Source organism: Platalea leucorodia (genome assembly GCF_965183815.1).
Source record: "Platalea leucorodia genome assembly, chromosome: 9".
Lineage (NCBI taxonomy): Eukaryota > Metazoa > Chordata > Aves > Pelecaniformes > Threskiornithidae > Platalea > Platalea leucorodia.
Window position 1 is genome coordinate 19,688,133 of NC_138831.1, and position 26,049 is coordinate 19,714,181.

At 48.4% G+C, this 26,049-nt stretch overlaps 1 protein-coding gene across 1 annotated transcript in view; it reads right to left on the reverse strand.

The window, feature by feature from the left end:
* CACNA2D2 (calcium voltage-gated channel auxiliary subunit alpha2delta 2) overlaps positions 1 to 26,049 on the reverse strand; it is a 202,312-nt gene that overhangs the window by 128,520 nt on the left and 47,743 nt on the right. The window contains exon 2 of the mRNA XM_082322200.1: positions 10,140 to 10,256. Within this exon, the coding sequence (XP_082178326.1) occupies positions 10,140 to 10,256 (117 nt within the window). The remainder of the gene's footprint in view (positions 1 to 10,139; positions 10,257 to 26,049) is intronic.

Below are 26,049 nucleotides of genomic sequence, written 5' to 3' on the forward strand. Positions count from 1 at the left end.
GTGTGCCAGCTCATGTATAACAGCACAGCACAACTTGCCCAGAGCCAAGCTAAATGCTTATTATGCAAACCATCTTCACGTGAGCCTCCTGCTCTTCACCTGCAGCTATCCCTGCTATTCAAGTCATAGGACTCTCGTGCAGACAGATACCGAGATAAACTGTGCCAAAGCTGATTTGCGTTTCGTAGGCTGCAGAAATGAGACTTGCCAAATCCACTTTCTTTAGGAAAAGAAGGAGGGATTTGAAGAGAGCTTTTGAGACAAAAAAGCTTCATGCAAGTCCATTAACCTGCAGGACCAAGCCTCCACCCCCTCAATCATTAGAGTATTTAACTTCGCTACTTGTCCATAAACAGAGCTATACAAATAATTGATTTTTAGTTCAACTAGGGGATGAAACCCTTAAAAAAATAATCCTCATTCTACCTGAATTGAATTCAAAATGATTCAGTTTTTCTTCCCAGGTCAATTATTCCCATTCAATATAAGAGCCTTCCATCCCAGATGACGCATTTCAACCATTCAGGGGGGAAAACATGAAATGAGAATAAATTGGTGGGAGCCTTTTCTGCCCAAGATCTTGAGCTTCAGAGAGCTCTTCAAGGATGTACAGCAGCACGGAGGGCAGGGGCTGAACTCCCAGGGACTGAGAGCAGATCCATAAGCGCAGAGGTACACACTCTGTGCAAAACTACAGGCAACCCTGGGGAAATAACGATCCTCCCCTCGCCCTCTCCCACCACGCACAGATTACAAAGCCATAGGACAGGGCGCAGAAGCAACTCTAGCCACCAAACTGCCATGGAAATGCATTTTCTCACGCCAAAATTAACCAAGGAAATTCAAATAAATCCCTTTTTCAGTGACATGGTTTCTTTTATTTTGCTATCATTGCAAACATTTCTTTCCAACCATGTTTAAAGGTTGTTTTATAAAGAATTAAATGGCAATTCTCTTCCTTAGCACCAATTCCCTTGGAGACCCCCTCCCTCTATGGCATCGCTCACCATTGTTATATCTATATTGCATTGCTCACCATTGTTATATCTATATCTATACCTATCTGTATAGATAGACCAGTAAGTCTTACCCATCTTCTTTTACCCTTTCAACCATCCCCAAATGCATCCCCTTAGTGCACAGAATAAGGCAGCCTTGCCAGACCTCGGGAGCTTGAGAGGGTAAGGACCAAGCTGACGGATCCAAGCTTTGAGACAGTCAAGAACTACAACTGCTGCAAATCCCTTGCCAACACTAGTGTCTTTATTTACCTCCACCTCTGCTAACAGCGCTGCTCCTGCGCTGGAGAAACCAGGAAAAACTGAAAAACAACACACAATCTGCTATCAAATACACAACACAGTTTTAGGAAGGGAAGTAAAACACCCTTTAAGCACAATTCATCTCTCTCTTCACTTGGTCTCAGAGGTCTCTGGGTTCCCCACACCGTAGGGTGCAGAGTGCAGAAAGACAAGGCGTGCATAGATATTAAACGCTCAAAGAAAGGTTAGTTCCCATTACAGTGAGTTCATGGTCTTCCTCCATGTGCGTGCAAACCAGCCCAGCAGTGCTCAGAGAGCAGGAGCAAGGACAAGCTTTGCTCAGGCTAAAAGCCCAGCTAAACCTCCCAGCACTGCTGCATGACCTGAGAGCACGAACCTCAGCCCCGGCCACAACACAGGGATCAGCAGCACGCTGCAGCTCCCTTAGACGTCCCTGCCTTGGGGAGGAGTGCAGCAGATAGTGCCTGCCAAAGGGAAGATGCTTTGGGGCAAGGAGGAATCCATAAGCCTAAAATAAATCCCTGGGCAAAAGTATCAGGTACAGAGCTAAGTGGTACAGACCCGGGGCATGAAAAACACGGTGAGTTCACCTCCTGGCTGACAGCTAGCTGCCAGGGCAAGGGACCAGAGGGATACTTCAGTTTTCGGGAAGGGGAAAGTCAGGAAACTATTTATTTGCACAAGAAAAGTAAGAAAACTCCACTCTGGGTTGGACAGCTATACTAAGAGAAATGAGCTCATTTGCAGAACTGGTTTTGCCTCCTCTTTTGCTCCAGGCCTTGGCAGGGCATCCCAAAAGACCCCAAAGAGATATCTTCTCTGAACTGCAACCATCCAAACTTCTTAAAGCAAATACCCAGAAACAACAGCTTTAATCTTCCAAGAGCAAGAGAGGACAAAGGTTTCTTCATTTGTTCTTTACCAACAGCCAGACAAGCCCACTGCGCCTAAAGCCTGACAGCATGCGTACAGGGCTAGAGGTCTGCTACAGAGACTTATTGAATATTTTAACAGGTCGGGACCATTGCTTTTCACTCCTCCATCCGTGACTCCAGATGCATTTGCAGGGGTGCCCCCAAATGGGATCGTTCTGGGAGCCCTGCAGCCTCCAGCGTGCGGTGGTGCCGGGGGAGGCAGCAGCAGGAGCCCCCGCGCCCTCGCAAACCTCCACAGCCGCAGAGTGCACCAAGCAGCTTACAAAGTTGTAAAGCCCATCGGGCTGGGCTGCTGCCAAGTGTTCATGGGAGAAGAAAGGGAAACGTTCAACATAATCTGCATGAAAGCGCAGGAAGCCCTAAATCGTGTTAGCGCTATTAAGAAAGCTGGTTACATTGCTCAGCAAACTGGCCCAATACAGTTTTGATAGACTTGTTACAAACATCTGATTGTCCCTGATTAGATTAGACAATAAACCCCCATCCTGGTGTGTGGGCATTGTTCGGCTCCCCTCTACAATCTGTAAATTAGAATTCCAGACCTGGGAGATTGGATTCAAATTGGATTACTGGAACAGGTCCAGCACAAGAACAATCGTGAGGCAGGAGAAGACACACACACACACACACACACACACACACACACACGAATAAATAAATAAATAAATACATGGGGACAGTCAGCCAGGATTTGATTAGGAGAGAATTAAAAGTAGAATTAAAAACAAAAGCCACCAACCAGCAATTAGCAAAGAAGCGGGAAGAGGGATGGATTTGTCACTGTGAATTAACAAAGCACGGAGATCATACCTTTAAATGTTCTGTACTTCAGCATGCACAAGGTTGATATTGGTTGTGGTCCTTCCTCCACGAATGCAAGAGCTCCTGACCAAGGCCGTGCAGCTGGAACGGGGCAGGTGTGCATGGGGCCCCACATCCCACCAAAACCACAGGCTGCATCTGAGCTCACCTGAACTATGTTTATTCCCTCTTTCCTCCCCCCATTTTCCTGCCTAGGCGAGACAGATAACAGGATCCTTAGGTTGGACACTGGTCTGGGACCCAGCAGGCCAGGGCATGACCACTGGTGGCCTTCTGGCATGCCCAGAAGTCCCCCACCAGGTAAAATACAGGGCTGTATTGCACTGCAGCAGGAAAACCCACCAGGGCTGCATCTGCAGCACTGCATGCTGCCACCCAACCCGAACCCCTGATGCACTGCAGCTCAGGAGGGTCCCTGTCTCCTGTCCCAGGACCCCTCTAGTTAAACACACCAACAGCATGGGCAATGAGCGCCTGGAAGAACTTGCTTCAGACAGCTCAGCAGGGCAGCAAGAATGCAGTAGGACCTTGCACTGCCAGCAGCAGAGAAGAAATCCAGTATGACCCCAAGGCTGCTCCTGCTGAATGCCGACCCCCTTCACTGCCTGCCCTGAAGACCACATGCCACCAAGACCAGAGGACAGCAACACTCCCAACAGCAAAGGAGGGAAAAGAAAGCCGCCATGCTCACACTGCCAATTTCCAACCAGCCCACGCTGCGACAGAGGTCAGCGCCTCTGCCGCTGAGAGAGGAGGGAGTGGGGAGATGCTCTGAACTGGGCTGAGAGATGCTTTGCTGCATGCCAATTTTTGCAGCTCTTTAGACAAGTGAAACCTTTTATTGTCCCTATCAGGGAGCAGACGAGCTGATAAAGACTGCGTTCACCACATACCTGCAAGGGAAATCTCAGGGCTATCAGAATTGTTAAAGGGATAAACCTGTCCAATTAAATCCCCTCTGCGCTCTTGATATATGCTTGTGCCAGACGTAAATGGAGCTTGGAACTTGTCCCAGCTGAACAGTAATGCACTGAGCATTCAACCGGGACTAAAAGCACAACCAGCCTGAGCTCTTACCTCCCGTGATGCCCCCGCTGACCAGCTCTCGCCCCCAAGAAGCCAGCTTGGTAAGTACTTCGTGGTAATGCACCAAACTCCCACCTCACCCTCCTTTAGAGGATCCTAAAGCACGGCCAAGTACTAACTGCACCATCACATCACAAGGAATATGCAAGGAAAAAATACCAGTAAGTGGGAAAACCCAAAACCAAGGCCGCGGGGTGGAAATCAGAGGCAAAACTGAGAAATTTACTTAAGGTAGTAAGAAAACCTAAGTCTTACTCATCTCCAAATCAACCATCTTCACCGTGCACCAAATCCCAGCTCTTCCATCCACCTTCCCTTAGGATCCGAGGCAAAGGAAGATGGGAACACCCCAAACTCCTAGAGCCATGTTCATCCAGGCTTCATAGCCACAAGAAACCCAGCCAGATGTCCCTGCAGTATGCTTTAAAACACAGAAAATCCCCAGAGTCTTATCCTTTGTATTCATTTTTCTGCCAAAAGAAAATGTCTAATGCCAAGTGTAGGTTTTCCTATTCTTGTTACAGGAAAATCTGACAGTCTTCAGTGAAATATATTTTGAGCTCCTACACCTTAGCTGAAGGAACAGGAGCCTTGAACCCTCCTAGCAAACCCCTCCTTTCCCCCAAATGCTCATTCCACAATGGAGCTAAATACATAGCAACAAAAATATGCAGTTAAATTCTACAACAGAAAAAACAAACCCCACAAACTTTTCTCGTAACTACTGGTAAGTACTGTTAGTTCTCTCATCACCAGAGTCATGCAAAGTGCACTGAGCCTACTACATATACACACATCTATGTAAAACACACACACACACATATAATACATACATATTCTAAATTCTCTGAGACATGAAATGCCACTTTGCTGCACTGCTGCTCAATGCATTGTATTTGACACTTACCACACACAGCTGAAGCCCATCAGAAATACAACAAACTTCACCTTAAGCCAAAAGATTTTGCCAGTGATGTACAATATGCAAAACTAAAACAGCTCTTTGGAAAAAATACTGGCCCAACCATGCCACCAGCATCCCATGGGGGCAACGCCAGAGCCTGCAGGCATTTGTACCATGTTTTATGGATAGGGAGGTCTCTTTTTAGAGATGGGGGAAGACCACCAGCACAGACAGCAGCCTTTAGGCCGGTCACGGTGTATAAATAGCTCACTTAAGGGCATAACCCACTCAGTAAACTGTGGGATGTGCCACTCACAGGAGGCAAAGCAAATTGTCTGTGGTTAAATAGGCGAGGGATGAAGCAGTCAGCATCCTAAAGCAGCCTTTGCAAGAATTGTATAAAAAGTAGAAACAAGTCTAAAACATACCCTAGGATCTAAAATTTCCATCTCTCAGCCTCCTCCTCCATCAAATCACAACTCCCTTCTCCCCTAGTCTGCAGAGCTTCGGGAAAGGATAGACTCAGAGGCATCACTCATGCACTTCACCTAGTATTATAAAAGAAACAGATGTGGGGTGTCCACAGACCCGAAAGAGAGAAGGGGAGTACCCTCCTAGACCCTGCACCACAAGGAATGACCTCCTCTTGTTCCCCCACCACCTTTTTACTTCAGAAATGCTTTTGTGGCAAAAGAAGAATTTCCTGAGGCATTGGGCTTGCGCAGCAGAAATGATGCAGCAACCCCTCAGCCGCTTGCACTGACGCTTTCTAAAGCCTTTCAGCAACTCAGCAGCCCCGCCGCCACCCTCTCGCTTTGATCCACACTATTTGGCATTGCCAGCCCAGGTGAGGAAAGTGGGGCTGGGCTGCCAAGATCTCCTCGGTGGCCACAAGCAGCAGACAGGGCTGGGGCATCCAGGGTCGTGACATGGCAGGAAGGTGCAGCCCGGGTCTGCAGGCAGAGCATGAAGTGGGAACAGCAAACAGCACAGGGAAGGGAAGAAGAGATGCCCTTTTGTTCTGGGCACATGGAGAAGGCAAGGGGCTGGATTTATCGGAAAGGGAGGCTCTTTCCAGTGCCTTTTATCTTTGCTGCTTCCTTTCCTTTCTACAGAGAACCGGCTCATCTTCACCAACCTCACCAAACACAGCCACTGAGGCTTTAGAGGAAGGGAAGGTCTCACCACTACAGGTGAAGTGGGGAATCCTAGATAGGCTACACTGAGAGAAGAAAAGAAAGGGGAAGAGAGAAAAATGCCCCTCGGGTTTGGGAATCCAGAGCCGGCAGCTGCCCCATGCCCACTCCCAGGTGATGGCTTTGCCCTGGCTCGCTCAGTGCTCCACCCAGCAGCAAACTCCAACAGCTGGTCTCCTAAACAAGCTCACCAAAGAAGCCCTAGCCTGCTGGTACACATCTCTCTGGGCACATACAAAGGCAAGGAGGGGTCCAAACACACTGAGACATCGAAGAAGAGATAGGAAATTTAAGTTAAAAAAAAGTGGCAAACAACCAACCTGTTGAATTCTAGTCTTAGAGGGTGTTGATCCACGAGCCAGCCAGCTGTGATTCCCAGCACAAGGAAAACAACAGGGATTTGTAGTCATTTGGAACCTGCTACCTCATTCCTTTCCACACATGAAGGAAGACGTCTTTCTTAGCCCTAACAAGGGCAAGCTCAGGAGCATGGACAAGAGCAGCCCCTTAAACTTCTACCCAGTTGGGAACATAACTACTGTTTCCTTACACCTCACCTGTAGCGAGATCCTCAGAACTTCCCCACCACGCAATATGCTGCATAAATTTAATGTCATCTCCTTCAGGAGTTACTCCACCTTAGCAATGTCTTTTACTTCTATTTCAAAGGAGAGTAGCTGTACTTTTGGTACTGAAGACCACCTCTTCTAAAAGCTTGGGAATAAAAAGCATCGGGAACTACAGAACCCAAAGGAGACTGTGAGGGCAGGCTTGAAGCAATGAAATCATCATGAAGAAAGGACATTGGAGGATGCTGGGGAAAAGGGCAGTTAGTGGTGATAAAATTCCATGTCAAATAGAGGCCGCTGTGTGGGACACGGGGTAAAAGTCCCCCAGGAACCAACTGTAGATGCTATTCTCTAGTGCCAGCTGGAACAGGTGGGGATTACAAAAAGATCTTCCTAGGAATTTTTCTGTCCGATGATGAGACTATCATCAGATATGATGGTCTGGAACAAAAAGGGAGGGACAGCATCCAAATAACCAGCCCCTTGTAGATGCCTGTTATTTTAGGAAGCAATTACCCTCTTTGCTACACACCCCTGGCTCCAGCACTCTGACGAAAAGCACGTGTAAAATCAGAGTGTCCTGCTAGTGCCAGACCCATGCCACAGCACTGCACCATGGCTATCAGGGCCAGAGAGCCCAGTTTGGTTTCCTTGTGCTTAATTTCTGCTTCTTAGAAATGCAACACACAAGGTAAGAAACTATGTATTATTGATAAGTGCTCTGCACACAGTTTAACTTTAATAAAGACACATTAATATTTTCGCTTGGAAACAGAGGAAAACAGGCTCTTTGATGGCTGGACTGAATCACCACCTAATCAGAATGGCACTCTCGAAGCGCATGTCCACCGTGTGTGCCCAAAGGCTAGCTAGCACCTTCCTACAAAGCCCCACCAAAGCACAGCCAATATCCCTTCTCTCTCCTGCAGCAAAGGAGACAGGGAGGCATCTTTTCAGTAGAGTGAGTACGAGTGACACAGCAATTCAGTACTTCAAGTAGAGGATCCATTTCTCCCTCTTCACCTGCCCTCGCTGATACATGGAGTCCCACCTGACTCAGATGCTGAAACATGTATTTCAAGAAGTCATCATCACTCTTGTGAGTCATGAGAGAAGGGGAGGAAATGACTCCAGGAGAGATGATTCAACTAAGGGGAGCTGAGACAAGAAAACACAGGCTGGAGAGTGGAAGAAGCTGTGGGAGCCCCACTGCTTTGAAGGAGCTTAGCACAATGTGGAAGAAATTCAGAAGATCCAATTTCTCCTCCTCCCATCAACTTCCCCATTTCCAGATTTTGTTGTCAGTACCACCAATCCAAGATGCCAAGAATTTACATGCAAGCTGGATGTAAGCACTGCTCCATCCGGTGACTGCGCTCTGAAGGAGTCCTCTTGAAGGGACTAGTTCAGGCTAACGGATCATTGTTTCCACTACAATAAAACAGCACCAAGTGCTCGTTCAGAATCACTCCTCTGTGTCTGGTCCAGCATCAGGCAAGCCCTTAGCAGCGCACCAACCAGTCCTGCCCAACAAAAAGGAAGTCAAATTGGAAGACAAACAAGGTTATTTGTATCACAGGCAGCAGTCCTACCCTTGACCTAACACGAGAAGGTGCACAAACTCTCTGCAAGTCTGTGTGAGTCAGAGCAAAGGGTAAGAAAAAACACAGCAGCTGATCAGCTGAAATTCAAATGGCACAGTGGAAAGCACGCAGCACGGTCTTGCCATGTAACCCAGTGTTATTACCCTGCCCATCCCGCAGGAGCCACACGTTGTCCAGGTGCATATCAAGTTTGCAATTAACTTGTCACCCATGTCTTCCTCCAGAATCTACAGGTGGTGCACATCTTTTGAACATTTAATAGATGATATACACATGCACACAAACTATGCAAACACAGGGATGTAAGCTCATGTTAAGAACTGGTCTCCCTGTTCTTCACTTCTGCAAACCCAAATGCAGTGGTCACAACGTCCACCTGTTTAGTCCCACTTCAGCTCCTTTCATTCAAGCTAAAAAACTTGGTCTGAGTCCCAAGTAGGCTCGATCTTTACCTCCCAAACTCAAGAACTGAATACACAACAATCACCTTCACCCAAATCCCTACAGTTACCATATTTATCAGTTACTGTGGAGAACCCCATGCCATCTCGTGAGTCAAACCGGCCTTCGACGATACTTGACTCAGATCCTATCAGGTCTATGAGACTCCCCTGGCCTACATGGGTGTCCGGTGATTCCTTCTGCATACCTTCTCTGAGCTACTTCTTCTTACCCAACTATGAAGACAGGTCACTTCCAAACTCTCACCACCTTAGTCACATCTCAGTTATTGCAATACCTTTTCCCTCACCATGGTACTTTTTCCTGTGCTCCCATTCTTGCCGATCAGGTTGAAGGGTGACCAAGTCTTTTTGGCTATAGTCCCTATGCGGACACAACATCTATGCTACCTGCTCTGAGCCTTCCCCTTGTCTATTGCTCCACAAAAGAACTTCTAGTTAATCAAGCTGCAAGGCATGCCCAGTTGGCCATACTGCCAGATGTCCGTTGCACAACTTCATCCTGCTCTCTACAGTCACATATTTGAGAGGACACTACAGCTCCTGGAAGTGAAACTCTTGCATGGCTCCCATACCCCTCTACAGTAGAGAGGGTATCTCCATCTCTTCAGGAAGGCAATTATTTGTCTCTGCCCCAGTGGCAGAGAATGCTGTAGCAGAGCATGGCCCTGCTGCCGCCTTGTTACAGCCACTGCCGGGTTTTACCAAGCCAGCACCAAGAGCAGGTTACCTAGCTCCACTACACATAAAATGAATTCATTTTAAAAGGAGTGCTACAAAATAGGACAATAGATTGGAAATGTACGCAGGCACCCACGAGGGCAACTCATACACGCAGTCAATCACAGGATTCAAGTGGCAGGCACCAGCACAAACATTTCAGTGCATCTGTTCCTAAACAGGAAAAAAACCCTACTTGTCTGAAACACTTCCACAAGCTATTGCAGGGACACCACAGTACCTTTGCTCCCTCTCACCACATCCCCAGTTAAATGACTGGGTCAAATTTGCTGCCAGGCTTTTGCTGTCACTTGTATTCTTGCAGCAGCGCCTTCAGGTGTTCACATGACGGTGGGAGGAGATAAAAACCAAGTAGATCCTCACACCCCAGACATGTTCCATATGCACCTGTGCAACTGCAGGATGCAGTTCCCAGATAAGGCCACGCAGCCACAGAAATTACTCTGAAGCTGAGATCATAATGCTACGCCAGCATCAACTCTGTTCTTTAAACTGAATGTATCAGACAAAGGATCAGCACACAGGCCCATCACCTTACCTTTAAAGCACGGACTTTCTTGGCCAAGAGGCTCTCGATGTCCCCTGCAACCTTCTCCACCAATTTCCTGGGCATGTTCTCCTTGACTTCAAACAGGTTTCTATTCTCATTGTAGATCTAAGAAGGGAAACAAGAGAAAGAAAGACAGTCAATATTAGAGACAAGTACAGCAGTCTTCCCACAGAAAAGCTGAGCCTCTAACACAGCAGAATTTTAGCAACTTAGATTAGGTAACAATATCAGCTTTGGAAACAAGGGGAAGAAAGGCTTTGCAACCAGAAAAAAAAAAAACCACAATGCATTCGACCTGCTGCCCACACCACTGGCTTTATAGCTGCCTTCCTTCATGCTTGCAGGCTATGAGCATCCCCCTTCTCGCTCTAAAGCTAAGCTGCCCACCACACTGCCCACCCCCCACCTCTGTGGAGCCAAACCAGCAGCACAGGCAGAGCCACCACGCTTCCTCCTGCGCTCTCCCTCGCCCAAACACACCCCTAAAGCCCACTGACCACTCATATGCCCCCTCCCCAAGGCCACTTACTGGGTTTTGTAAATACAAGACCAACTGCCTGCCTGCCCCCAGCCCCTGTACGCTGCCTGCAGGGTTTGTTCGGTGCAAAGCCTGGCAGCACGGGAGCAGGCAGGGCAGCCCCAGCCACAGGCAGCAGTGGGTACCAAGAATGGGAGCAAGGGGATCACACTGAGTAGGATAAAACCTCGTCTCTGAGCAAGCCATAGTAAAGTGGCACCCTCAGGACATCAGGATTTCTACAACCAGTCCGGAACTTGGCCAGGCTGTGGTGGGGAGGGTAGGGAGAGGCACAGATATATACTGGGATTCTTCTATATTCTTCTATTGCATCTGGCCTCCTATACCTGAAGGCCAGAGGCAATTACCTGTATTTGAATGTTTGCACCCAAAGCGTGCAGCTGTGACCCATGGACCTGCCCTTCCAAGCCACATCACATAACTGCAGAGGACAATGCCAGCGCCAAGGGAAGTGCTGTTGGCATCAGCACTGCCCCAACAAGAAGGGCTCAGTCCCACCACAAGACTTCACAACTACCAACCCCTCAATCACCTCCTCAGATTATTTTCTGACTTGATAACGGCCTGTCTGCAAACTCAGGTGCAACCAACACAGGGTAAAAGAGAAAAGCTTTTTACAATCATCTGAGATTACGAAAAAAAAAAAATCCTCATGCCTTATCTTTTCTTAAGATACATGAAGAAAACCACACAGCAAACAGGATTCTGCTTGTCTCTGAATCCACAGGCTACTTGCAAATACCTGCAATTCCAGACATGAAGACATCTGGCAGCAGAAAACCCTCCAAGGAGGGCTGGACCTCCCCAAGGAGGTAGCTGACTCCAAGCTTAACTGTGATTTCCATGCTAAGCATGTCTGGCACCTACCCGAGCTTGCATGATCCTTGGGAGCTGAATCATTGCTTCCCGCGGGACAAAAAACCCTCTTTACTGGAGCTTCATTAGAGGTGAAATACTCTGCCTGTAACTGCCGGTTTTTTGCAGACCTGACCATTACGACAAAGGAAGAGACCAGGTGGTGCAGAAGCCATTTCTCATGAAACATTTGCCTGCCTCTGCCCTGATCTGTCCTGGGTCTCGGAGCAGCACCCAAGCACAAACAGTAAATAACCAGCTCCCACAAGACAAACACGTATCTCAGAAACACCCACATTTCACCCCGTGCTGGCAGCACGAAGGCAGGACTAAGGAGAAGCTTGGCTAGAGACACCCACCAGGCCAATACCACTGCAACTGTTTCTCCTGGTGGAGCCAGCAAAAATAAAGGTGCATGCAGGCAGGTGCCCGGGATCCGGACAGCAGCACATCACACAGCTCAAGAACAGGATGAGACCCTCCTGATAAGTTGGGCAACTACTTACTCCACCCTTTTCCTTTTCCAGATGTTAATGAGCTGGAGCAGGGAGCAACTCCACTCGCTGAAAGGCAGCTGGCAATGAATTCAAGAGCCCGAGCAGAGGACCCCCCACCACAGCCTCCCCTTTCCTTTCATGGTTAAACAAAGCGGTTTCCAAGGTTGAAGGAGTATACTCGGAGACTAAGCAAAAGGCTGCTCTTTTGGCTTTGCAAGGTCCCTCCAGACCTACGGGGTTAATCTTCAGGCTTCAACTTTGCTTTCTGCAGCTCTCTCTCAGGTCCCTGCTCTGCACAAGCTCCTCCTTTCTTCCATGCCGCTAGGAAATTCCCAACAGCACGTCTCTCCTGGAAGCCTTGTGTCCACATACACCATTACTCCATCCTAGCTCTACTCCAGGCAACTGAGTTTTTTCCCCAAAAAGCCCTAAGGGATTCAGGTAACCTGCCCTGGCTGCCAGGATGGTAACCCACCCTGCCTCTATCAGTGTGGTGGCAGACAAAAGGCTCAGACCTGCTTATTTCTGAAGTGTCTGGGGAAAACAGCATTTCTGTGAATTTTCCTGGTTACTGACGTGCAAGAGCATGGCTCATGAGCCAAGAGCAGAGATGCAGCAAGCCACACATCCGAGATCCTCATCCAACTCCTCAGTCCTCAAGAAACACGTGGAACATGGCTCCACCACCCTTCCCAAGGCTCTGCTCTCGCAGGCTCCAGACCTACCAGTCTTCAAGGAAGGGTAATTCCAAGCATTAAGTTTTCAGCCAACCTGATTCCAAGGGCTTCACTCAAATCATTTTGCTCCCCAAACCACCCATACTTCACGCCAATTAGGCAACTCCTGTCTTATTATAGGTGATCATTATGTGAGCGCAGTGACTCCAAAGAGGATGCTTTAGTAAGAGAATACATTTTAAAGGCATCCTCAGACTCCAGCAGAAATTATTTCTAGGTGTTGTTCACATCAGAGCTCCATCACACCCCGCGCTTCAGACCGAAAAGCATGTATTGCCAATAGCAAAACATCCTGTGCTAGAGAAAAATGTCCAACATGAGCACAGAAAGGGTTAAAGCAAGGAAAGCGCGACACAAGGCAAGATTCTCTCATACTTTTTCTTTCCCTTTGGTAAGTAACAGCATAACAAAATAATGTGTTTGGAAGGCGTGCACTACCCCCAGCTGAGCAGCGGCAATTAGAAAAGCAAAGAGGAGCAGTCTTCAAGGAGAAAGCTTTGGGTAAGGAGGGCATCCTGACGTTAGTATTTTCCTATTATGAAACAGAAAATCGGCTCCTATTGGTTACGGACAGAAACGGTGCCTGTCCACAAGGGAGGAAAAAACAGAAAAAGAAACCAGGAGATGTTCCTCCAGCCCTTTCTGCAGCTGCAGAGCTCTGCAGTCTTCTTGGCTGAACAGTTCATCAGCGTTAATTAGAACAATCCAGCATGAATTAACAGTGACCATACGAGCACAAGAACATACCAGACAGGCAGGGGAATGAATGGTAGCGCTCCAAGCAATTAAGATAGCTTCGCGCTCTCCATTGTAGCATTTTGCTTTGGGTTGTTCAGAACTTGGCTGGGTTTTACTTATCTAAGGTGACATTTCCCATATTGGGTTTTTCCTTGAGCTGAATTGGAGGGCGAATTTTCCGGCCAAAGATAGCCCAAACAATTCCTCAGCAATGGCAAAGCCCTTAGTTTTGTCGAGATTAGAAAGCCATTCTCATTGAAATTCTCCTGTGATCCGGTGCTCTGGGACCTGGGTTTGAAATTTGTAACAGCAGTGACCTCGGAGTCAAGAAACCACTGCTTCTGATTCCATGTAGGTACACTCGCACACAGCTGTACCGGCACCCTCAGGGAGAAGGGGGGTGCAGGTTGCATGCTCTTGGTAGACTGGGTTTTACTTTGCAATTCCTTCGTGAACACACCCCATCCCCTCGCAGTCTGCACGTACCCCTCGACAGGCAGGGCAAGTGGGTGGCAATGCAAGAACACAAGCGTGAAGCCCAATCCTGCAATGCTCCAGCCATGCTGAAACAAGAAGTGATGCCCCTGCATTAGCCCTGCTCAACGTGGTTGGCAAACTTGAAGTTACTGGACAGGAGAGGGGCTGCACAGAGCCCCTGAGTTACCTACAGAGGTATCAGTCCTCAGGCAGCACAGAGGAGGAAGCTGTTGTATTCAGGGGATGGGGATCAAGACCAAATTATAAACTGCAAATCTCAATAAGAAGTCTGGGAAGGGCCGAAGCTGGATGCAGTAGCCGGAAGATCCAGGCATGGCAGTGGAAAGAAGAGTCCAGCAGTGGATGCCTAGAGTGAACTAGTGAGTGGCAAGAGCGGGGGAAATATTAACCCAGGCAAAACAACAGAAAGTACCAAGTTGAAAGTAAAAAGAAAAAAAAAAAAATAGTGGCAGGTGGGGAGCAAATCAAACAGCTCAAGACAACCTGGAACATGAAAAATTTAATCCCAAATACTTCTAAGCATAGTGCAATTATAAACAGCTAAGAAAAAACAGCTGATCTAAACCAGCACAGAAGTGCTAAGTACCCTTACTAAAAAGCGGAGCTGGTAACACAAACAATTGCCAATCCATGTTCACAGCAGCAGCTGTATAACCGAAGAGGCAGATCTGATATTGCCTCAGAACATCCATTCTCTAAATTCACTTGTTTGCCTTGCTCCTAATATACACCAAATGATGCTCATCTCTGCTATTAATTCCCTCTGCGCCTATATATCCAGGGAGCTGTCAGGGTTCAGAGAATGCATTTGCCACTCCCCAATCTCCCGTGAGCGCACCCAGCACCATGAAACCGGGCAGCTCGAGAAGGAACTGAAAAGGGTGCAGAAATACTCCCACGAGTGCAGAAATCACTACTCGGTGAGCTGCCACAAGAGGACCCAGCACCTTCCCATAGGTCAAGGTATCCGATGATAAAACATGAAGGAAAATAACAAACTCCGGGGGAGCTCCCTGTATAGCACCATTAGCATGTATGCCTTTGGGCACTACTAGAAAGGAAAAATGTTCTCATCAGCCCCAGCATTGCTGTTTCCCATGGGCGCTGGCCTCCCCTGCATAGCGGCAGGGCCAGTCTCCAGCCTCCTTGCCCAGGACAAGAGGGGGGAACACTGACGGGAGGGCTGGGATGGTGGGGTACACATGCGATCTAAAACAGAGCCCTTCTCCTTCCCTCAGCTCCATTTCACATCCCCCAAGAAGCAGCCCTTCCCAAAAATCGAGCTATTGGAGGGGCAGCACTCTGCTGTGCTTGCACAGCACCATCTCCATGCCAAGACTCCCCCTCCACCCCACTTAACAACAACAACAAACAAAAAGCTGAACCCTAACGTGGCAGCTGGTAACCTCAGCAGCTCTTGGCCCCACCGGGACAGGATACAGGCCGTACCCACAGCTCAAACCCCAGGTGGGGTTCACTCAGGGCCAAGCCCTGCAGCTCCACCAGGAGAGGCTCCGGCACTCTAGCTCCTGCTGCAAATGCACCTGGTCTGGGTAACAGTCATCTTCCAGAAATTATTTTTTTTTCCCCCTGTATGAATCCAGTACACCTGGTTTGGACAGCTGCAGTCCAAACACCAGCGTTTAATCATAGTGCAAACCTGGCATGTTTGCAAAAGAGCAAAGTACTACGTGCAGCAACAGAGTGGGCTTCCTTCCCACTCCCAGAGCATCGCACCTCAAAGTAGGGGTGCTCCAGGTGAGCGAAGCCAAAGACCAAACCACACCTCTACAGGCACAACAGCCATGCACACCTGAGATAAACCTTCACGCCCCAGAGATGGGACTGTGCCATGTTTCATGCCCTACAAAGGCCATACACGAGGAAAATAAAAGGTGTTTCCCACCTGACATTATTATGGGGGGCAGGGAAGGTCTCTGTTCAGGGGGATACTTCAAGGTCCCGCAGCCAGGCCTGTGCTGATCAGCTTCGTACAGTGACCCAGATATGGTCTCTCCAAAGGGAATTAGTTGGCACAACAAATACTGCAGCAGGATACCTGCCCTTAGAGGTGTTGCTTGCTCAGATGCTCATCTAGTGCTTCTCCTGGAGCTTCAGGATCTGTTCGTCTCCACCAGGCAAGCGGTCTGGCCCATTCTGAGTTTCATCTCACCTACGGTGGGGTCCTGCCATTTCCCTGCAGCTCAGGGTATCACTGAAGAGGAACAGGAGGAACCCTCAAGCAGACTTGCTTGTGCCTTGGGTACCCTGAGCAGACCCCTCTGATGAAGAGGGAGCCTAGAGAAGAATTGCCTAGTAACATAGATGACCAGCAAGAGCACCATGAGATGGTCCAGGTCGAGCAAGGAGCCCTGTGGCTGGGAAACAAAGGAAAAGGAGTGCAAAACCCCAGAGATCCTGCTGGAAGATGGAGACTGCTCAGAGCCACAGGCAGAGAGCAGAGACAGCACGATTCCCATCCCGCCCCTCGTCCCTGCTGCACCTACTGTTGTTAAATTTCATCGTCTGGTGCTTATAGTTCTTGCAATGATGGTAATCATCGTGGTGTCTATATTACATTAGGAGGATGTCAGCCTCGGCACATTGTCAGGGATAATCAAGCAGGCAGTGATAGGAGTGACAGCGGCCTCACTGACAGCCCGCCAGGACAATCGGTGCTGCCTGTACCGTGTTGTACAGAGCGGATCACACACTACTGCAGGGACGAGGGGGATGGGGACCGGCAGAGGGCACAGGGATGGCCTTCTGGCAAAGCAGACATCAGCCAGGAAGGTGCTAGATCCTGGTTTTCCCTGTGGAGGGGTCAGGAGGGGGGAAGGCAAAGGGAAGCAGCCACGGGTGAGCAGTGGTGCCACTGTCCAGTGAGGGCTTTGCAAATCCACCCCACGCCAACTCCCAGAGCTGGTACCATGGATGCCACAGCTCCGTGAGCACAGCCCTGAACCCAGGCACCTGCCGTGCTGCCCCATCAAGAGCAGTGCGGGCAGCTGGCTCCCATAGAGCCTGACCTGCCCCCTGCTGCAACCTCTGCCTTGTCCTCAGCAAGAGCCGTGGCTCCTGCAGCCTGCGGATGTGCTCAAGCGCGCACAGGAGGCAAACAGCTTGACATTTACTAACGCCGTCTCCCTCTCTCCTCGCACAGTGCCATTTCCCTGCTGCGCTCCTTCCTTCCACCTACCTAATAAAAAGCAAGCACCCTCCAAGCAGCTCTTCACAGCTTTCCTGCAGAAGCAGGACCAGGAAATGCACAGTTTAGCTGCTCCTCAGGGATGGTCAGCTATAATTGAAGCAAACAAACCACAGAACTAAGGTGTCCTTTCTTCACTCAAGAGCCTGCTAAAAGGCAGCAGTACCAGAGAGGACACGGGGGATGAGAGGAAGGCAGCCCACTCCACCAGGGATGGAGATGTGGAGCTGCTCCAGCGCTCCCCATCCTGCCCTGTCCAGCACCAGCACCCACATCTCCCATCCTCTGTGGCACTGGCTGGACTTCTGCTCGCTCAAGCCAGGATCATGAGCCTCTACAGCTGAGACTTCAGGCCTGCCAGCCCCGAAGCAGACCTGAGATTGCTATGCATAATTTAGCAACTAGACAGGGATAAAGGGCTATGCATGGCTAGCCTGGATTATAGAAAACCTCTCCTGGCCTGGAAAGCTGCTTTTAGTCTTCAGCAGCCCAAACCCTTGTATGGGGAGCTCTCAGCACGACAGACCTGCCTGGGTATCTGCAGAGAGTGAATCTTCTGCAAGGTAATTCAGTACCACACAACTTCAAACTCAGTCTTCTCCTTTCAGATAAAGTGCTGTAAAAATAAATCACTGCATAGTTGAAAACGTAAGGTCTCAACCAGGACGGAAGCTCTGCCCAGGTACTCCTCTGCATACTCACAGCCATTTGGATGGCGTGGGTCTTGCTGCAAAGTCAGGGCACAAGCCCACCAGGGCCTGCTATGCTAATGTGTGTGAGAAAGAGAGAACAGCTATAGCATCTCGGACAAAAGCCCAAATGCATTCAGAGATCTCACAATCTCTAAAAGTATACACTTGTACAGTAAAACAGAAACAAAACAAAACCCCCCAACCTTATCCTTGACTCCGGCTGCTCTCTTGGTTATATGGGACACAACAAAAGCTTTAGTAAGGAAAACACAGTATTTTTAAAAGGTACTTCAACTGCTTTTCTTCACAATATATGCAGAAGAGTTTAACCAGTTTGATTAAGTCCTGTCTATACAGAACAGCTGTACTTCAGATCAGCATCATTAAAATTGGTTGTAGAATACCCTAGGTCATCCTAGAAGGGATCTGTCACATACAAAGATGTACTATTCTGCTATGTTTCAGCTTTATACTATTTCTATCAGAATCGGTGCCTCCGCACGGTGGATCATACTGGGTTTACCCCAGTGTCCCTAAGAGAATGAAATTATGCTGTACCAAAGCAAGGGTTAGGTCAGATCAAAAGCTGCATTGATAAAACAGTGTAAATCATTCCATGTGAAGCTCTTCCAGAAATATACGCTTGATTTGTATTGGTTCACCAAAACTCAATTTCCCACTGGTTTACCTATAAGCAAGGATTAAAATAAATTTTGGAATGGATCATCAGTTTAACCGAAAGAGGTTAAAGTGCTCTCTCAGGCAGACAGGCACGTCCTCTGCTGAAGCACCACGCTGGACCCACCAGGACAAGTGCCAGGGTTGGGAGGATGGGGACACCAAAGGAGGGTTCGGAGGAGAGGGAGAATGGAGCAGGAAGCCCAGGTAGGGAGGGAGGGTTTGTGCTGGGACTGATGGCTTCAGGGAGCACGTGAATGAGATGAATGGGAGAAGATGATGAAGATGGTTAGGGAAGGATAAAGCAAGAAACTTCTCTGCTTCTCAGATCACCCCTGGACTCTGTGTGTCTGCAGTCCTGCCTTTCTCACAGTTGCTGGATGGTTTAAAACTTTATTTTCCTTTATTGCGCTGCTTCTTTTCCAAGGCTAAATGTTTAGGATGCTGAAATTACAAAAGCTTATACAGACCCAAAATGGGATCTCACCGGACTCAGTTTCCCCAGCAGCGAGGAGGATGAGGAAGGACCATCACTGCTATGAGAGAAGATGGAAAGCATTTCACCCAGCCTCTCTTGCTGAAGCACACCGGCAGCGGCGGTGCCCGGGATAGGGCTGCTGCAGCCAGGCAAAGGCTGCTCCCCGTTCCCTGCAAGCATACCCCAAACATGCACGGTTCCCTTGCTCGCTCTGCATTGAGCGATGCAAGACTCTGGGATCCTCAGAGACTTGACTTTAAATAAATAACCAGGCCTCTTTCCCAAAACAGCTTTATCTTCGGTGCCAGAAAAGCTGCTGCTTCTTGTAGGAAGGGCTGTGGAAAAAGGCTGTGCTGTGCAGCCTCTAACACTAAAGCTCCCAGACATATTTTGCAGGCTTTCCTTCTAACTACACAAGAAAAAGAGTGACAATTACCTCACGCTGCCTTTTATTCCTATTGATGGCTACCACTGGCCAAATTCAGCTCTCAGCTGCAATGATGCAAATTTGGGATAACTCCACTGACATGGAATTAAAACTAAACCTCTTATTAGAGCTAGAGTGATTGAAATCTAGGCCAGCATAAGTCAGCACTGTCAACAGTTACCCCGACAGTTTTCTGCAGAGTAATGATCTATTTTAAAGAAGTTGAACTTGTAGAAATAGCAACTTTGCAATTCTCTTGATTTACCTTCTGATATAGGTTTTGGGGCTTTCTCTGATCTTTGGGGATTCATGTTTACAAGCTTTTCTTCCTAATCTCAAGCACTGGAAGCATTTCCGTAAATGCACAGACCCCTTGGAAGCAAGGCTAGAAGAGACCCACTCGTCCAACCCGTCCCTCTGCCACATGCAGGATCTACGTAACCTGCGCTGTTCAAAATCCCTGCTCTTGCCCACGGGTGGTGAAGAGCCCAGGCTTTCCTGGCTGATGTCATCCAGTGTTTTCCTAGCCAGCCTGCTAGAAAGTCACTACCTATGTCTCATATAAAGTCCTCTTTGTTGTGGCATAGGCTTGTAAAGCTCCTCCTTGTCCCCACAGGATATGGAGAATAGATTTGTATACAGCCTTCTTCCACGTATTTCCAGGCTCATCCCTTCTCCTGCTAGTGCTTCCTGCTCCCTGAGCCAGTGGGGTCCAGAAAGTGAGACCTTAACAAAAATACACCACATACCTGGAGATTTTAATAAAGTAGTGACCCTCTACAAAGTCCTATCAGCCGAGGTTTTCAACTTAGTCCCACATCCAAAGCCCCACCAGCAAGACTCGAGCAGCAGCACCAAACGCTCCAGCTGAGAAACACAACCCAGGTTTTAGTTTTTGGCACAGTCTTGGAGGGGCACAGGGGCAGGAAAGATACGCACCCACAGACATCCCATGGGATGTCTCTTCTGAAGGCAACCTCCAGAGATCCAACATCCGAATGGAGAGACTCCACTAAAAGATTCAGAAACCTCTGCAGCATCACAGAGAACAGGGCTGGGAGGGATCCCATCAGCTCATGTAGTCCCCAGCCTGCTCAGATACCCCCAATGGAAGGTAGTATCATGGATGTGTCATTTCTAACGTAACTATCACAGTTATCTCATTCCTAACATGTTCCTCTGACCTGTTCTTAAAGACATCCAGTGATGGGCCTTGGGTTCAAACTACAATTATGGCGACAATTAGGAAATGCCGTTGATGGATTCCTCAGCAGGGTGCTATTCAAAACAGTCCCCAAAATATCCAGGCATCTGTCAAAGCTGGGCACTTCTGATCAGACACCCAAAACCAGAACTTTGGGGAAAAAGAAAATACAGCTCGGGAGTGAGGTGGGGGCAAAAAACAGAGCAAAAATGGAGCCCAAGTCTTGAGCATAACAAGGCACACATTTTTTTGATGGAAGGCCAGAGAGACAGTACAAGAATGCTCAGACAGGAATTGCAAGAGCAGATTTGAGGAATTCTGAGATCCCAGATCCTGATTTGATTGCTGCAGCCTGCCGTGGAATAACAGAGCAGGAGGTAAAGGTTAGCAGCGATGTGCAACAGCAAAACTGTGGTGATGGGGGGCTTCAACAGCATCCATCTGTGCTGTGTCCCACCCTTTCCTGTTCCTCCACCTTCCTCATCTTCACAACCTCCAAAATACGTGATTATGCCAGTGAAAAACTGCAGTCGTCAGTCAGATGCTCCTGCTAAACCTAGCCTGCTGCTGCAGCCCCCACTCCAGGCTATTTCCGCGCAGGATTTGCTAGCACGCAGCCTCCCAGTGCCATGCAGGTGCAGCCGTCACATCCCAGCCCTGACAGCCTGATGAGGAGCCCTTCAAATTAAAGAGAAAATACAGTGGGGACCTCTTAGCAGAGCAGTAAATCGCCCTACCCCCTGCACCAGCCTTCTCAATCAGCTGCTCATTTAGCTGTGGTTGTGACAAACAAGCAAGGCACAGGGCTGCCCACCGTCATCGTGGGAAGGACCAGACACGGACTCCTTCTCGGTGGGGAGCAGAGGCTAAGCGTCCCATGGATCCACCCTTCACAGACCCCGTGAGGTTTCCAACACACGGGCGCACACTTGCTGGGCTGCAGGCAGAAGGTGCTCCCTGCTGCGCCATTTCCTGCTAACCTCGCCGAGCGCCCTCCCTCCCAAACCAGCCACCACTTGCTTGATCAGCATTTCTGGGGGTTAACGATGGTAAATTCTCCTCCATCAGCCCTGAATGGTGCAGCAGTGACTCACGGGCTCTCCCATCCTCTCCTTGGTATCAGCCAGAGCAGGGCAGCTTCAGCTCTTGGAAGGGTGGTCCTCAACATGAGAGAAGGACCAAGGCAAAGAAAAACACCCTTTGCTAGATATAGCTGATCCATACAACTGGCGTAGGTGACTTCCTCACTAGGAGACGTGTTACAGGCTTGGGACAGAGAACGAAGGGCAGCCTGTTTTCTTCCCAGGCAGAGCCAGCCATACAGGCTTTGCAGAAGCAGGTATATACATATGGGCTCTGAGTTTCTGTTCTCCGTATGGCCAAAGAGGAGACAGCAGGATGATCTGCAATCCCCACATCACTCCTAGCAGCCAACAAACTTTGCCTATGTACACTGCTAAGATTGCAGGAGGACTGTCCCAGAGATGGGGAAGAACTTGGTCCCCAGGTCCCCATTGCACCCCAGGATTAGCAGGGTGGAGGGAAGCACCCACAGTGTGAAAGCCAGAGCTGGGCCAGAGGGAGCCAGCACCCCCAGAGCAACCCGAAGTACTCACTCTGATCTGTCCAAACACCATCACACAAATCTGCGCACACACTTGCATCCCCACTTGCCTTGTCCTCTCTTTCTTCAGCTCTTTTCCAATATTTGAGGGCTCTAATCCCTGCTGTCCCAGCCCTTTTCCCCTCCACACAGGCACATGCTCACAAATACACCGCTGAGCTCCAGACCCATCTGTTCTTACAGGAACAGCTCCCCACACAGCTCTGCCTGTGCACTTTGCTGTCGACACAAAGCGCTATTTCAGCTCCACACCTGCACTCTCCCTACAACAGTGTGCTATCTTAATTAAGCTTTAGGCACAGATGGGGAGCAATTGTCTAGCACTTACAGCTGAGAGGGGGGACTTGGTCCGCATTCCCCCTTTGCCACACACACAGTACCGACCTTCCTGCGTGACTGTGGGCAAATCATCTTCCCATGTCTGAACGGTCTCACTGACCTCCCACTTTGAAAGAATTTATCATTAATTTTTGCAAAGTGTTGTGGAAGCCTTAGAGGAAAGGTAGCACACGAATAGAGAGTATTAACATTCCACCAGGCGCCTCTATGAACTGACCGGTGCATTAAAGCTACTACAAGCAGAAATAAAACTCTTGTACGGCTCAAACCAGACCCCCAAAGCACTGGCAGATTTTTTTCAGTACTTTCCATCAACATTAGGAAATGCATATGTGGTCTGTCATTATGCATCCAGAGATGGCCCTGCTACTTGGATCTAAGAAAACGGAACCAGGGGAGAGCAGGACCAGGGATGGATTCAGATCTACTTGGTGTAAGAAAAGATTGCATCAGGCACCGTGTACGGTAAAGTATTAGTCTCCTGCTGTTCCAGCATAAAGTTAATCAGGGACAAAAATTAATCCCTCCTGACAGCATGTTGCCAATTTCTGATTTCATCCCCATTTGCTTGAAGCTTATCATCAAGGGAATGGGAAACTTATAGCATGGACAAGCCTGCCACATGCCTCCTCCTTTGGTAAAGGCTTGCACGCAGCAGCCACAGGTTCACATACACTCAAAGCAACACGTCCATGCTCTGCGCGCGTGCAGGTACCCTCACATCCATACAGATTCGCCTGCCGTTACACAGGTAGACACAGTGAAAAGTTATGCATACGCTTAAGGCAAAATACATCCCCAACCATCAGCTTTACTCCAAGACAGTGGGAGGGAGGTGGGGGAAGAAACAAGAACAAGAAGAAAGAAATCCTCTCCCCAGAGGGACAGTGCCAGAAGAGCAAAGTGGCATTTACAAATCATAAGCATTTCCCTTCCCCACTCTCTACTCCTTTGCCCAGAATGTTAATTAGCATTACTCTAAACATCAGCGGCAAAAACTGAAACCCAAGCAGCTTCAATTGCTTTAAAGGAAACCTGGTTGGCAATTCTTTCAGATGAGACATTTAAACTCAAATGGTGAGACATCTGATGGCGATGCAGCAGGTGCTTTTTAATGCCACCTTATAACTTCCCTCCTAAAACAAGGGAGCAAGTTCTAAAGAGGAAACCATAATCTCCCAGGGCCGCAGGATTCTGCCTCATGTTCCAAATGTTAGGGTTTTATTCTGCAGCTTCTTCTCCCAAGCCCAGTGGATCACGGATTGAGCCCCATAGCATGGCAGCAGCACCCTGCTCACTCCTGTGGTCCTGAAGCAGCTCCTGTGCTCCTGGGCAACCCCGAAGGCTGCTTTGCAGTGGAGTTTAGCTGATCACGTAACAGAAAAGCAGGTTTGCAATTACATTCATAAATAATAGCACTGACTTGGTTTTGTATCATAAATAAAACTTAGATGATTATATAGACCACATATCTCTCTGTGTGTTTGGATGATCAATACATCTTAAAGTATCACCAAATTTTAGCCACAAAAATTGTAGCAGGAAAGATGCTTCACAATTTGCTTCTCCTTTTAGTGCTGTTCCCTTTCCTGCCATTTATAAGTCTCCTCATCCAACTTATCAAAACCACTGTCGTCACCAGAAAAATCCTCTGCCTCGAGTGATCGATGCTGCGTTCCCAGCACACCCAGTGCCATAGCTTACACAGCCAGGAGGAACCTGTACCTGATCTCCTGCATAATACAGGCGATGGGGCTGCTGGAATTAATTTGTGCTGAAATGAGAAACTCAGCAACATCCCATAGACCAAACCAATCGGTCTTATACACGTGGACAGCAGTTCTCAGTACCAAACCCACACACAACTCCACACCCGAGCTAGGTGCCCAGACTCTGTGGTGATGGGCTCATCCTGAGCACCTGGACAAACAGGCAGTGAATGTGCAGTCATCTCAAATGGGTCCCAATAAAACCCGGTACCAAAGACAAAACAACAAAAACCCAGCACAGTGTCCTCTCTGAAAGCTGAGTGCGCACAATGTAGGAGCATCCCCTGCAATCCCCTGCATTCAGCCCCATTATCTTTGAAGAGCTGTTGTGAAGTAAGTGCAAGAGAAATTGGGGGGAAGGGGAGAAAAAACCAAACCAAAACAAAACAGACCCTCGGCCATAAAACCATTAGGAAAGCTAAAGTGCGGTCCCAGCCACTTGCTGAGCTCACGGGAAAATTGCTCTCCTCTCTCTATCAGACAGACCCAGCTGCGGATCACAGACCTCCACGTCACCAGCCCCTGCAACCCAGCCTCCCAACTCAGGCAATGGGCAAATCCATGGCAAAACAGGTATTTCTCATGTCTCCTGCTAGCGTAGGGTTCTGCCCTCCTTCCATCTTATTTTTCCAGGTCTGCTATCAGGCTGAGGAATTTCACAAGTAAGTCGTTTTGCATGGGGCTTACTCAATAGGACATAATTGACTCTTGTTGCAAAGAATTAAGTGCTCTCACTAGAGATGTCCATTTTTAATGCCTTTTTTATTCTTACTAATGAATTAAGCCAAGATAACACCAAGTAGTTCCCAGATGAGACTGATTGTCAAGCGGATGAGGATTTTATCAATAGACACCCCCCCTTTTTTTTTTTAATGCTCAACTCAGAAAAATCATAATAAAAAGGATACAAGCAGCCAGAAATGCCTTTTCCACCTTGAAAAAGCATAGAGTAATCTCTCCAGGAGATTCCTTTCCCAGCTATATTAGTTATTACTGCCTCTGCATGGTTTCTAGTTACGTGTGCATTTGAAGAAAAAGGGAAAAAAAAATGCCTGAGTTCACAAAACTCCTTTATCTCAACTTCAGGATGCTTCGGTGAACATTTTGAATGAAATGACCCATAAAGTGATTAACAGTTTATTAACTTGAAGGGCAAGTCACTACGCCACCACAGAAAAGCAACACAGTATTTCTGCACATGCTGGGGAGTTTGCTTATGGACACTAATGTTCTCACTGGTTTTTTGTTTTTTTTTTTTTTTTTTTTCTTCTCCTTCCCTCCTTTTATAAATAAAGGCATGCTTCCATTTTGTCCTACTCCTCTCAACTCCCCACAAGCCCACTACCCTTCAAATTCATGGACCAATATCCAAGCCTGCTACAGACATTGGTTCCTAAAGATTACTCCTCTAAATTGCAGAGCACACGTGCTCTCTATCTCAACTTGCTCCAAAAATCCCTCACATGCAGCCTGGAAATGTCAAGCACTGTGGCTCCTATCATCTGTTTGCTAGATTTCAAATGCTTTTTCAGATCTTCCTGTGCCCTGCTACTCAAGGTCCCTCTTCTTGTCTCTGCACTTTGCTCAATGTGCAGAAAGAGGTCCACCACCCCTCA